Raw genomic sequence first — 15,930 nt, forward strand, 5'->3', positions numbered from 1 at the left:
TACTCTCCCAGCTAAGTAATTAGAGACATAGTGTGAATAATGGCAATAACTTCTCCCCCGCTCTAGGTAGAAAGCTGCGGTTTGTTTTGTTTAATAGAGGACAGATGTTTCTATCTAACAGATGTACAAAGTTCAGCGATTCTCTGTAAATTAATTTTTTTTTTTTTTTGTTCGTAACCTTCAAATTTGTTCGTAAACTTCATATTATTTTAAATATGTATAAAACTAAAAATTATACAATCGTAAACTGTAATATGTTTTTAATCAAACACAAAAAACAGATTGAATATAGCGCGATATTGAAGCGAAATATCGCGATTCAAAAAATTACCCAAAAAACGCAAAAATGCGCCGCATAACGAATTCCACCTATTTACTTAATGCTAAAGGTTTTCAGCATGAAAAGGGTTAAGAATAAAAATATGAAAATTCTCAAACTATTTTTAAAATTGCTTTATTAATAATATAATATTTATTAAATTATTTTTAATTGTATTTAAACATGCATTCTAATTTATAAAGTTATTAAACGGTAATTGTTTTATTTTAAATAAGTATACTTAAAAACTGAAATTATCATTAATTATCCACAATGGAAACAAATCAACACACTATCTAATACATAACTCATTTATTAGTCAATGACTTTTTACTACACAAGAGAGAAAACTGCCTGATTGGGTCTAGTGCAGTGTTTTCCAATTGGACAAAATCATTTTCATGCAAGCAAAGATTGTAACTTTTTGGGCAAATTTACCATTATTTTAAAATTAAAACACGCCAAAAAAGAGACAAATAAATCATTTGTATTGATTTCAATATTCAAGTTATAGATTATTTTTCATTCAAATGAACTTATCACTAATACAGTATACTGTATATAAAAAATAATTTATATTGACAAAAAATTATAAATATGTCTGAATATATATGTTCTGTATCTTATCTTGATAAGTTATAAAATATTTGTTTTAAACATAGGGCATCTAATTTTTGAATGCAATACATTCCTAAAAATTCTCCAATAGCAAAATATACATATTATATAAGAAATTTTATTCGTAGAATTTTAGAAATATATATATATTTATTAGTGATGTAATGAATATTCGGTTACTACCCGGTATTCGGCCTATTTTTCACTATTTGGCTGAATACCGAATACCGAATACCTAAAAACAGGAGTAAATAACAAAAACACAGTAAATTAATCATTTTGGTAACTTTAATTAATGCTGAACATTAAACTATAATTATTAAAGTTAATAAGAAATAGCATCTAACTCTAGTATTAAATTATTTCGTAATTAAATAACATTATAACCTTTATCTAGCCCGATATCTTATGGCATTGATGGCGTGTAGGTTATAATGTATCGGGCATTAATGTTATTGTTTAGTTAATTATGTTATATTCGTATTCGTGTATATTTTAATATTTTTTATGATATTTTAAAATGATTTACAAAACGTTTTATTGAAACTTATCGTATTTAATGTAAGAATTATTTATCTATTTCTAGAAGATGAGTAACTAATATATAATTTATTTTATATATAAAGCAAAGAATGAGCATTTCTCATTATATGCAAAAGATAACATTTGAAATCATGTTAATTTTAAAAATATTGACAAAAACAATAGCAACAAAATAGCACATAACTTCACAAATAGAAACCTCCAATAATATATTTGAACTGTTCCACAACTGGGGAGAAACTAGACCATATTTTCCCACTAAAGTATATCCTTAGAGTACTATTCAGTCTACAAATACGTAGTAAAAACAAAATTTTAGTGTTTAATTAAAGAGTTAAAAAGATCGATTGCTAATAAAGTAACTTAAAAGTTATAATTTACATCTAAATACCAACAACTGCCGAATCATATCGGACTATTTATGGCTATTACATAAATTATAAACCAATTTGGCACTAGAAGTAGACGTTAGGCTCCATCTCATATTAACTTTAATAATTATAATTTAATTAATTAATTTAAATAATTTAGACCTACTGGAAGAAAAAATCGTAGTGACAGTGGGCCAATAGAGAGCAGGGTGCGCGATCCTTGCCATAATGCGGTTTGCGCGCCAATTTTCGTACATGCGTTAATCAAGCCGAATAGTTTGGCTGAAAATTCGGCCATGCTCCTAGCTGAATATTCAGTATTCAGCTGAGGCCGAATATACTATTCGTTACATCACTAATACATATATACATATATATATATATATATATATATATAAAATTATTATTAAGTTATGAAAGTTATACCATTTTACTGTGAATACATTACAATACATAACAGATATTAGATGTAATGCATATAAAATGTTAAAGCCATAAATTAAATAGGAAACAGATAATAAAAATTTTCACAGATTGCTGTTACTGAAACCAAAACTGACAGAAAACATCACTGCATCATAGCTCAAAATTATTTGATTTGTCAATTGAAAATGGATAAAAGTATAAATTTGTGTATGAAAAACAACTTAAGGCTAAGCACAAACTAGTCAATATCAAAGCGAACTGGTTGGATGTGATGTGATCATTGTAGGTTTGACTGTCAACCACACAGTCATTGATTCAATATCACTCTACATCATATCCTTCAACAACCCTTGGATCCAACATGTTAAACTTTTTGTGTTATGATCATGAGATACAGCACAGTGAAATATTTATGCCTCTGAAATTGCAGCTTATAGCTGAAAGAAGTAAAAGTTTTTTTTTTGACTAATTACTGTATTATAACTACAAAATCATTATTTTATTAATTAAATCATTGAAACTATAAAATAAATATATATATATTAATTCATTGCCAATAAAATACACATAAGCAGTTGTAGCACAAAAATATAAGTAGCACATCACGATTGCTAATTTTCATTATTTTGTAAACAAACTCTTCACAGTGATAGTTTGTAGTGGGTTAGAGAAAATGTTCATTGGTTCATAAGAGCTTTGTCATGACCATGACATTGCAAGATCATCAAATAAAAATAGTCATGTGACTAACAAATCTCATCACTTGGAACAAACTGCATATGAAAGAGCAAGTTGTCTGTATGTTAAGGACAATCTACATTATTATAAACTTTATAATATTTAAGTCTGACTAAAATTCCAATGAATTTAAATTGACCTAAAGAATTATTTATCAAATATAATATAAATTTTTATTTTAATATTTTGTTTACTTCATTCTTACATTTATTTAAAATTACTGGTTTAAAAGAACATGTTGATATGAATGATGAAATAGCTTTCATCTATTCTTACCAGGGCTGTGGAGTCGGAGTTGGAGTTGTGGAGTTTTGGTATTTTAGCCGGAGTCAGAGTCGGAGTCATCAAAAATCCCCGACTCCGACTCCTTTTCACTTTTCCAACTTGTTATGTATATAAAAAACAAAAAAGTATTTCAGTCGTGTCACATTTGACTCTCAAAGTATTTTTTGCAAATCTATACTTTTGGAGATCTCTCGAACCCAAAAATGGTCAAATAAAGGGAAAAATTCGTGCGTCCACACGTGTATGTTGGCGTCTAATTTGTTTAATTTCTTTATTCTGCTCTGAATTATTAAATATCATCTCAGAATGAGTAAAGTTTAAGAAACAAAATTTGGCATGGTAGCGCGTGTATAAAGGGCATTAATGCTATTAAATTTTGGTTCTTTATTAAAGGTTGACAGGGTAGAGACATGGAAGGGGTCATGTGTCATATCTCCAGTGTCGTTGGACTTAATGAATATTTTACTTGTTATTAGCATTCACAATCTTATAATTGAGATGGGTTAATAATAATAATAATAATGCTGTAATAATAATGTTAAGCTCAGAGTTCAAACGGTTAAGAGTTGAAATTTGGTACACAGTTAGGATACATCATAACTGTGTACCAAATTTCAAAAAATGTACACTAAGAAGGAATATTTCGAAATTTCTCTCACGGGGGAAGAAGAAGAGAGTTAAGGATTACCCCAAAGAACTCTGTTTCTACTGTGCTATTTTAGATGTGGTATTTTGCATTTTTGTGAAAAATCAAACTTACTTTTACACCCATCTAAAAATTCTCTAATTAGTCTCGGAAGAGAGAGGACCTAATTCTTACACCCAGTGAAAACGGGTAAAATCAGCTATAATCTAAATATCTTAATCTTCATTATCATTACTTTTTGCGTGAGCAACATCTGGCTCATCTGCTAGTTTTTTTTTTATAAAACTCGTCTCTACCTTCAAAATTAAGCTTGAGTTCTAATATGAGAACAGAAAAGGAAATCTTACAAAATTTGAAGATGATATTTATTATGCACTGGAAAAAATAAATCACATTGACCACTCTTAAAGTTTAGATGTTAAAACAGCAATACTGTACTATCCAGACATTATTCAAAATACAATATTAATTGTCACAGCATTGTCACCAACCAAGTTTCAGTAGAGCGTTTATTTTCCGCTCTTAAAATTATTAAATATGATTTAAGAACTTCAGTGAATGCTGAATTAATAGAAATGATTTTTTTTGTAAGGAGTAATTCAGATTATAACAGAGATGAAAAATAATAAATTAATCAACGTGGCAAAATAACAACCTGTTTTTTACCAGTCTAAATGTTATATTTCTCATTCTTGACTTAGTTTAATGTATCTGTATACTTATATATTATCCAATATACTCGCATATTATGTACAGTACTGTACAACATTTTTATTAAACTAATTTGTTTGTAGAAGAATGTATTTACTATTTTTATTCATACACGCTTACCAAATACCAATGCCATTATCAAACAAGTCAATAAATATGAACTTATATATTCAGTAGATGTGTCAAATTTTATTGTTTAATTAATTTTTAAAATCGTTTTATTTTGTATTTTTTAAAAATAATCAGAATCATCGTCATTATTACTTTCCAGGCTGTTATACAGTAAGGCCTATAACAAAGGAAAAGAATGACGATCAGTCAAAAAATGATTTTCTCAGATTTTTACGCTTTTGGACTCGAGAAGCCTTGAAACGTAGAGAAGTGCAAAAGCATTCAGGGTTTTTCTGTACGCACGAATGTTAGAATGTGTGCCAACCGATTTAGTTCAACCATTTTCAAGCTTAATAACTCCTGTGTTAAACCATCTGACTCCGATTCAAAATTGTGCCTCCCATACAGTTTAACATTCGTACATACAGGAAAAAAAAAAAAAAAAAAAAAAAAAACCGAATCTTTTGCAAATCTCGACATTTCAAGGTGCCTTGAGTCCAAAAATGCAAAAATTTGGGGTGGGATCATTTTTTGAACTATTGCTACACTTTTCCTCTGTTATATATAACAACAGAAAAGTAAAAATTATCGTATTGACTCATTACTTAGAGGCATATTTTAGCTTTGGAATAAAAAAGTTTCTACGTTCTATCTTTATTAGAACTATATTTATTGATGCTAATATTCTGAGGTCACGTGATGACGTCAGAATTTTCGGGCCTACTTTGTTAACAAGTCCGCCCTTGGTCGAAGTCGGAGTCGAATCATAAGAAAAAGTCGGAGTCGTGTAAAAATCTACTGACTCCACAGCCCTGATTCTTACAGAACACTAAAAACTATTTAATTAATTCATTGCATTAATTAAAACGTTTTGATGTTACTGAAATACGTAAACATCTTAGTCACCATATTTTTATAACAAATCAGTCTTTTTTTTCTACAATTCATTGATAATTAACTTAAATACACATTAAAGTGACATCTTACTGATCAAAGTTCATTTAAATGTTAGTCTACAATTGAATTTGTTTACAAAAGTTATCAAAGAAGATAAGCTAAGAGACTTCTTAAATTATGATATTGGCAAATTTATTATGAATGAAATAATAATAAATTAATTTTAGCAAGATCATAAGGAACATTTACGAATGAATCTTTGAGAAAAAAATTAGACAAATTATTAAGTTAAAATCCATAACCTACCATGAATTGTGATTTCAGAATCTTTGTTAACTTCATATAAACGAATAGCTTCATCAAGTTCTGACTGAGATGAAATTACGCAAGGATCACCTAAAAATAAGATTTATAAAAGTTTTAAATATTCAATGATTTATATAATCTATATATCCAAAACATGCTAAAATAAAATTATTTTCAATTTGTTAAGGTACTTGGATATGAATTACATTTATATTATATACATCATTCTGAAGGTTATTTAAATAACCCCTACTGTATTTATTTTACTATTTATTTCATTTAAAATAATTAGAAATAAAAAATATGTCAAATTTCATTCTTGCAATAGTGGCACTCCTGCCTTCCATTCTGACTATTGAATCCCTGCCCAATATATAACACTTCTGAAAATAAGTTCAAGTTAACATTCTTCATTGATTTCCAATTATTTTTAAATTTTATGATATCATCAAGTAGATTATTTTAGATTAAATTTTGGTCAGGAAGACCCTTGTCATTTGTTTTGAATAAAATGGCACATAAGCAAAAAGCTCTTATAGGGAGGCAAGAAAGAAACAAAATGTTCAATTAAATGTTATTGACTAATTCATGTGGAGAAATGAATATCTAACTATGAAAGTATTTACATAAAAAATACTGTATACTGAGAAAAACATTTATATTAATAAATTTTACATAAGCTTCTTTATTTCTATTTATTTTCAATTAACAATATTTTACTAGTTACAAATAGTTATTTTACTACCATCTTCAACATAAAATCAATTTCTTATCCAAATAAACTAAAGAATAGAAAATAAACTTTTATTTAAAAAAATAAAATCAGACATTAAAATTTAAATGTTTTTCTCGGCTTAAGGATATAAGCCTATATTCAAAAATTAACATTATATTTTATTGAATTACTATTTTTAATTCAGTATATTTTAAATTCATACAATTATAGTAATACCTCGGTTTTCATTGACTTCGGTTATCGTCAGTTTTGGTTTTCGTTGATTTTTTTTCGTGAAAAATTTGTCTCGGTTTTCGTCAGTTGCCTCAGATTTCGTTGGTGTGCCCACATGACCATGTTGCTAATTTTGTGAAAACAAAGAGAGACCCAGGCATTTTCCTACTCAGTGTGGCATTGTTTCTCGTTGTGTGAGCATTAGCCTGTGCATCTAGCCAAACATATCTTCTATGACAGCCAGATGGCCGAGCGGTCAAGGGGGCAGCTAACCACTCTGGAAAACCCGGAATCGAATCCGGACGAGTCGAAAAATCTCCAAGAATTTTTCATGTGGTGATCCGTCCAGATATGTCGGGCCCCCCGTCCCTCACCACCCAGCCGCCCCATCGAGTTACGGGCTGAACCCATAATGGGCTTGCTAAAAGAGGCCGTCTTAGTACCTACAGTGAGGAAAGAGTTTTAAAAACGCCAAACAATTCCATTGCTTTTTTTCCTTTTACCTCCATCATGAAACCAAAGAAAGTTTCAAAAGCCAGCAGCCCTTCAAAAGCCATGTTAAATGTTCATTTATTCATTACATTAGTGTTTTGTATTCATTTTATATTAAATTCTTATTGTTTTTAGTATTAAAAACTATATTTATTCTCTATAAAATGTATTTTTGGTATGTATTTTGGAGTGTCCAGAACGAATTAATTGGATTTACATTGATTCATATGGAAATAATTGCCTCGGTTTTCATCAGTTTCAGATTTTGCCAATTGTTTTCGGAAAGATTTTTGACGAAAACGAGGTATCACTATTATTCTCAAACTTTTCTAAACATGTTAAACTTGATCTATTCACTGTATAAAATAAAACACAAACAAACATTAGTTTTTTAAATAAAAAGACAGTTAAACTTCCATACTATGAAATTATGTATAGTGAATTTCTCTAAATAACAAATTTTTGCTTCATATACTGCTCTTTCAACCAAAAATATATGTAAAATTGTGTCTAAATAATGAAGTTAAATTTCTATATAATGAAATTTTTTACAATTTGTAAGGACCATTGATCATTAAAAGTCAATTATTCCCTCTGGGTTGAGTTCAAATTTAGGTTCAATTTCAAGTATCAGTCTGTACAACTGCAGCCCAGGTACAAGAAACATTGGTCATTAGCTTTTAAAACCATCATATAATTTCCCCCCATATAGTTACTGGTTATAAAGGAAGAGAGAGATTAGGTCCAAATACTGTGTTTGACAGATAAACAATTTACAATTAACAAATATCAAAAACATTAGAAAGATGATAATTTTGACAACTGCTGGACTAATTTTTGAGGTTAGTGAGATTTTATTTAATAAGTCATCCAGATGGAATTTGAAGAACTATTAATATGGGGCTGTCCGTAAATGATATGCTGACTGGAAGGGAGGGAGGGGGTTATGCATTACTAAAAACTTAATGTGTTGAGAGAAGTTGATAAAGGCTCAAAAAAGGAAAGACATTATAGCAAAGTTTGGAATTTCTGTGAATAGTTTATCAACCATAACAACAAATTGTGTATCAATTTTGAAATTAGCCAATGATGTGAGACCTACAAGAAAACATGCTAGAATCTGCATTTATGTTAATGTAGATGAAGCAGTTTTAATGCTCTTAATAAGTGTGAAGCATTTTACAAAGAAAGGACATTTTTTAAAATTTTTCTGTGCAACAAAAAATTACAATTTTTTAATGAAAATGTAATTAAACTAAGTTGTAAGTATTTTAACATTGAAATGTAAACTTATTTAAAATTAAAAATACATTTATATTATGTTATTACTATATATTATGTTTATATTAATTTAAATTACATAAAATAACAAAAAAATTATGTTAAAATAATTCTTTATTTACTCAAAAGTGTAATTCCTGTATAACAAAATTTCCCTATAGCAATTTTGTTTTCAAGATTTGGCAACTTCATTATACTGAAGTTTGACTGTATTTTTATGTAGTAATTAGAAGTAAAGATTCTATAAAATTAGAATTAAAAACTTTTTCCTGTATTGAAAATATTTAAAACCATTATCTTTATAATTAAATTTGGCTTCTAAGATCTACATATCTTATAAAAGCTTGTAAGGATAATGCAACTAACAAAATGGTATTATACTGTGATTATTTTATCAATCCCTCATTAATTCTCTACACACTCTATCTACTTAAACATATACTTGAAAAATATTTGTGGTATATAGAGTAAAAAACATGTTTTATAATAAATGTTCATGCATGAGATTTTAACCTATATATTAAAAAGTAATTTTTAACTATCTTTTCATTGGTTATCCATATCAGATTCAATATAGTAATAATTAATATTATATAGACAAAACTACAAGAATCAAAATATAATTATAAAGTAAAATATTTTTATAATAATACTGCATTGAAACAATAATAATATGAAATATGGGCATGTACTTTTCCTAATCTCAGTTAATTATTGTTTAGGACTGTTCAGATTAACAGAGTCATATATAAAGAAAAAAAAGCAAAACAAAAATAAATAAGTTTGTATCAGAATATATATTCTTCCAAAACAATATTTATTTTCATTTTTTGCTTGTAAGTGCTGTGTTCTGGCTACTAGGAAAGATTTTTTTTTTTAATCTACTGTGTCATTGATAACTAGAAATTTTATAACAATGTGGTAAATTCTTGTAAATTTACCATGTTCATTTGATTTGCAAAATAATATTAAGATTATTTCTTATTGTTATCATAAAAGATAACAATACTTATGTCTTCTGACAATTTTTCATAGTCGTCATACTCAAATTACTCTTTCTTGATCTGAACACACCTCTGACAAAGAATGATGCATGAGTGTCATACTCATGCATTATTCTTTCTGAAATCTATTATACCTTTCAAAGAGATGTTAGAGTTGTTATCATGGCTCTATATGCCCCATCAGATACAAAGTATTTACAACTCAACTTTCTTCAGTGACAGAAACGAAAAGAATTACTTGGATGAATTTGGGAATGTGGCAGGACTTCAGTTCCAACTGAAATCATCACTGGCTGCACAATATAGGCAATGCATAGTCTAGTGTTGTCATGATGGATAAACCACTTCAAATTAGCACATTTAAATATTTATTAGGAATTACATGGCAGGGTTTTATTCTGAGAATCTCAGCATATACTTCTTTATTCAAAGTTCTTAAGACATAGAACGTTTTATGTCAAAAAACACAAGCACCATTGTTTGTCTTTTCAATAAACACTTTGCAGTTTTTTAGTCTTAGAATTTCTTGCCCAGTTATAAAGTAATAAAGATAAACATTAAAATTAAAACCATATTCAAAGTTTGACTATTTTAGACAAACTGAAATCAACAGCATTATTTCAGCAAAGTTTCCAAATCCAGAAGACCATACAATCTTTGAAATCATCACTAAGAATATGATTCAAAGACCTTATGGCACCTTCATTAATTATTATGCAATGATTGCTTACATTATAATTCATTAAGCTTAAAATATCATAAAAGTATCAAGGGATTTGAATTCAGAGGATAGGTAGGGTGTCTGGTTTCATGTTAGCATATATTTTGCACAGTAGTGTAATATATAATAATTCCTTAATATAAAAGTTTTTTGAAAATTATTTATATCCTTCAAACTTATTAATGATTTATTACTATTTTTATATTTCTGTTAATTTACTGCATTAACTTTAAACTAACCTAGAAGAAAACCTATTAATTTCAAATATTTTTCTTTTGCTCACTTTTACTTTGTACACAGGCTATATATTTCAATATATTTTTGTAAATCTATTTACATATTCTCATTTATATTTTTTAAAATCATTTATTTATGTAACAAATACTGTATGGAAGTCTTATAATTTTAAAAAAATATTAATAATTATATATACATATATTTCTTTTATTAGTAATGCTTAATAATCATTATATTGAAATACATATTTTAATGCTATTATGTCTTTCAGCCATACTAATTCTAAAACTTCAGCATTACACAATTATTTTCCAAAAATACAAATTAACAAAAATTTATAATAATATTTTTATAATTATGTAAATATATTATTCAAGATAAATATTCAAGCAAACTTTACATTATATAATTTATTGAAGAATAAATTGAAAAATAAATTCCTTTGTCATCACAGCAAATTGAAAATCACAAAATAATATTATCATATCATAATTTCTCAATTAGTAAACTTAAAAATAAAATTAGTTTAATTTACATTTTAAACAAGTAAAGAATAGTCATTGAAAATGCTAATAAAAACTTATATAAAATGAGAGAAATTATGAAAAATGTGAGACTATTAAAATTTTATTTTTCTTAATCCCTCTTTTTCAAATTTTAACAGTCAGTATAGAATTATATTTGTTTACCAAAGTATTTAACATGACAATTCTGCATCATTTACAACATTTTAAATAACTTTTAAGAATAAGTTTTGCTAACTTTTTCATAGTTTTCTTAAAAAATCAATTTGAAAATCAGCTTACAAAAAACTGGGCAAAAAATATATCACATTTTATATCTTTTAATACAAACTTTATTTGTTATTTATGTTAAATTTGATATTTTAAATGCATAAATATATACAAGAAACTTTACATCACCTTTTCTAACATGAAATTGACAAAGAGATTAGATTAATAACAGAGAATTATTTTTGTAATATCATTATTTTAAAATTTAATGTACAATGTTCTCTAGAAAAAATTTTAAGCTGACTTACAATATTAGCTGATTGCTGCTGTAAATTTATTTATAATCCTCAGAATACGCAATAAATCAATACTCAAACTATAATACTCAGTAACATACTAATCCATAGTCAGGTTATCTTCAAAAAAAGTTAAAAAATATTTAATTATTATTATATTTTTACTTTAAATGTTTATAGGAAATATTTAACTAATTAACTGGCCAGCTATAACCAACTTAAGGAGAATACTATGTATACAAGGAATTACAGAAAAATTAATTTTCTTGTGCAATTTTTCAAAATTTTTAGAGACATTTCAGAGCTTTAAATTATAGCATAAAAAATAAGCTAAGTTTAAGAAAAGTAATAAATCTAAAAACCATCTGATAACTTGCTTAGCCACTTAATTCATCGTAATGCTAACATGTCTCCTCGAAACTGAATTACAAATCACCTGGTACATATTACACAATTTAAAGTGTTATAAACAACAAAATGTATTTTACAGCTTTTATTAAATATTATTTCTAAGAATATAAAATAAAATTTTACTCTTATACATTAGAAGAAATATTTCTAGATATGGATAAATATAAGTTTATTAATTACCTTCTTCATCAACCCATTTCATAGTAAATGGTTGCTTTGTATCAAATTTACAAATTTCTCTCATCTCCTTACATAATCCTTCCAATGTAATACCTGGTTCAATATATGTCACCATAATACCTCTAAAAATAAAGATAAATATAATTAGAATTTTTTAAAATGATATATAGATTTAATATTTTTATTAATAATTTATTAATTTAACTCCATAATTATTAACAATATTCTCTTTTAATAATCACATTTAAAAATATTTATTAGAAATTACATGGCAGGGTTTTATTAATAATTAATAAAACCCTGCATTAATAATTTAATTAATTAATTAATTAAATTAATAAATTATTAATAAAAATATTTAATATTTTATTAATAATTTATTAATTTAACTCTATAATTATTAACAATATTCTCTTTTAATAATCACATTTAAAAAAAATGTTAGTGAATTATAGACTTTTTCCTACAAATTAAAAACTAAAATAATATTTAAAAGTGAAAGAAATTTTTAAATAATATAAAGCTTAAAATAATAATAAATCAACCACTAATGTAAGTAATGAATGAAATAAAACTAAAAATTTACTAATATATTGTTAATGAATTTATGAATTTCCTATTCTTACTGATAATTATATATACACACATATACTGGATAGGCATATACTAGTCTGTATAGAAACATCTACATACTTAACAATCAAATTTACATTGAAAATGTATTATTTTAAACTAGAAAGGTAAAATTTTTTCAGCAGAGCTCATGTCTATGAATAAGAGCCTATTATTTTTTGATATAACATAAAACAAAACACAGAAAACAATAATTATAAATTACAAAGAAAATATTTAAAATAACATTATTAAATTATACAACCATAATAATATCAGTAACTTAATAACAAAACAAATAATTCAAAGGGGTTTTATCCTATAATAAAGCCAAATAAAATTTATTAATAAATACTATATATCTGTACAAGTAAGAGTATGATTTTAAAATCATATTTCTGTAACAGATCATGCTTCACTTACAAGAGCACACCTCACATATATTTGCCAGCTTGTTTTGCTTATAAGAGCACTATACTGTTGTATGAATAATCTCAATTATACAGTAAAGGGAAATCCCTTTAAAACAACAACAAAAACAATAATAATAATAAATGCAAAGTGAATACCTTTGCATTTATGTGTACAGTAGTGGCAGTTACCAATTTAAGAGATTTTTACACTAAATCTAAAGATGTTTTTTACCATTATCAGATTCTGATTTTCTGTGTTAGAGTTCAGGATATATTTTACAGGTTTTTTCCTACAATAAAAAGACTAAACTAAGGAAATTTAGTAAATGCTGTTGCAAAGTACACTCAGAATATTGCATAAAAATTAAAATTTGTATCTCCAGAGTATCATTTAAAAAATGTTTTGTTTCTTTGCTTTTAAAAATCAATTCTAACCTATTGGATGAATTGGTGATCAGGAAACAGTATGGAGCAGATGAAAAATTTCTTAAACAAACAAACCTTGTGGTATTATCAACAAGTGATGTAGATGACTATTTCAATATTAACAGTAGCATTGACAAGTCTGAAACAGAGACTTCTAGCAATGAGGATAATAAAGATGACACCAGTGAAGAAAATGAAAATGAGGCAAAGATAATGATGATAAACTTAAAAGTGAAGAAAACTAAATATATTGCTATAGTAACTAATCAGTGACATCTGTGGTAAGCATTATCTATATATATAAAAACGAATGTGTCTGTGTGTCAGTCTGCCTGTCTGTCCTTCATGCATTACCATACCATTTATCCGATTGCCATGAAATTTCGAGAAGTTGTTTAATACACTCTCGCAAAGGTTTCTGGCATATGTGAAGACCACCATTTCCCCCTTTCCAAAAATATCTTTATATATGGATTAAGGCTTTTATGTCCAACAGATGGCACTAACTCCGACGACCTAAGTTTGCTTTTCTGTGAGGCATTATGCTTTTCTGTGAGAATGGACTAAAGCAGATCATTTTCTATCTATATAAATAAAATATAATGTTTGTTTGTTCCTACCAGTTCCTTTGAAATTTTGACACAACGTTGCATTCGAATACGCACGTGTTTTTATATCATATACATGTTAAAATTCCCACCACTGGGGGGAGATGGACAGGATTAAGGCTTACCGTGAAGAACTCGGCTTCTATTATACTATTTTAGATGCGTGTTTGATTGCGTTTTAATAGGGTACGTCAAGAGAATGTACACTAAGAAGGGATTTTTTGAAATTCCTCCCACGGGGGAAGTGTTATACATTTATAATAGATACATTTTGAGCCACAATAACGCGTGGCCGGGTCTGCTAGTTAAAAATAAAAAGCTCTGATACTATAAAAGTCATTTAAAAACATTGAGTTGATATAGTGTCAATTTCGCAGATCTATAAGATCATACTATTATATATGAGTATAAGCACATAAACACAATCATTATCTGAAAAATATATATAAATACAGCAAGTTCTCACTGAATGTCATTCATATGTTCCTTGAAACTGTAACATGAAATGGGAAACATGTATAATTTTAGTAAAAAAATTCTTTTAACTGAAAAAATTACATTTTATGATTCATGTATAGTTTATATAAAAGCATAATGATTAAAAGTTGTTTCTGAATATAACATAAAATGAAAACTTTATATAAGGAACAAAAAATTGTCCCTGCTCCTAATATTGCACCTACTTCTAACTCATTGCACAGTGGTAACACTTGCAAAGTGAATGATATCCTGCAAAGTATTGTATCTGTCTGCAACAATGTAAAAACTCAGTTGATGTCAAGATGATACTTTTCACAAGAACTGGTGAGAGGCAGAGACCTGCATTTATTAACAAGACTGCTTAAAAACATTTAACTGTAATCTATATTTAACAGGCTTCCATTTTATGTAACAATTATCAGCCACAGAAACATGTTTTACATAGAAATCCCCCATGTGTTCAAAATACCCAATATCACTTTTATAAGTGATACTGGGTATTAGGAACATTAGGAATTTTATCCAAAATGCCAGTGGCAAAGTTAACAGAACTGTAAGTGGTCCCATTGTGCTATCAATCAATATAATACTGCTACTGAAATTTAACTTGCTTGACCTGTCAACTGTAATAAAAACATTATAAGAGATTTTTTCCATAATAAAATGCACATGTTTTGATTAATTAATTTTTTTTCTTTGCTGTTTACACTTTATCAAAAATATTTTTCATATGTCTACTTAGATGTATGCTCTGAAAAAAGAAAAAAAATGTTTGGCACACTTATGAAATGAACAACAGCAGCATACTAAGAGTTGTTGTTTAAGAGGATGATATTTAATTCCATATTATTGTATACTTCTACATCAACTCATAAAACTACATAATAAAAATTAATGTTTTAAAATTAAAATATTTAAAAGACATTAAAAAATTTCTTCATAATGTAAACTGAAGATCATCAGATTCCATCATTATACAGTACTTTTCTTAAGATGGGTTGAATTCAAAATTCTTCAAATCCAAATCTTAAAAAGCCTGTGAATCTTTTGAATCTCAAATCCTTAATACAGTGTGTTATTTCATATATTGATCTTGAACTGGATTATTGTAAATA

The 15,930-nt window shown here is 27.0% G+C and overlaps 1 protein-coding gene across 2 annotated transcripts in view; it reads right to left on the reverse strand.

The window, feature by feature from the left end:
* Nucleotides 1-15,930, reverse strand: part of aPKC (protein kinase C iota type) — a 77,847-nt gene that overhangs the window by 46,115 nt on the left and 15,802 nt on the right. For both annotated transcript variants that reach the window (XM_067267990.1, XM_067267989.1), the window contains exons 3-4: nt 12,277-12,398; nt 5,972-6,061 (exon numbers count right to left, since the gene is read on the reverse strand). In XM_067267990.1, coding sequence (XP_067124091.1) covers nt 5,972-6,061; nt 12,277-12,398 — 212 coding nt within the window. The remainder of the gene's footprint in view (nt 1-5,971; nt 6,062-12,276; nt 12,399-15,930) is intronic.

Source organism: Centruroides vittatus, unplaced genomic scaffold (assembly GCF_030686945.1).
Source record: "Centruroides vittatus isolate TY-2023 unplaced genomic scaffold, ASM3068694v2 contig_3127, whole genome shotgun sequence".
Lineage (NCBI taxonomy): Eukaryota > Metazoa > Arthropoda > Arachnida > Scorpiones > Buthidae > Centruroides > Centruroides vittatus.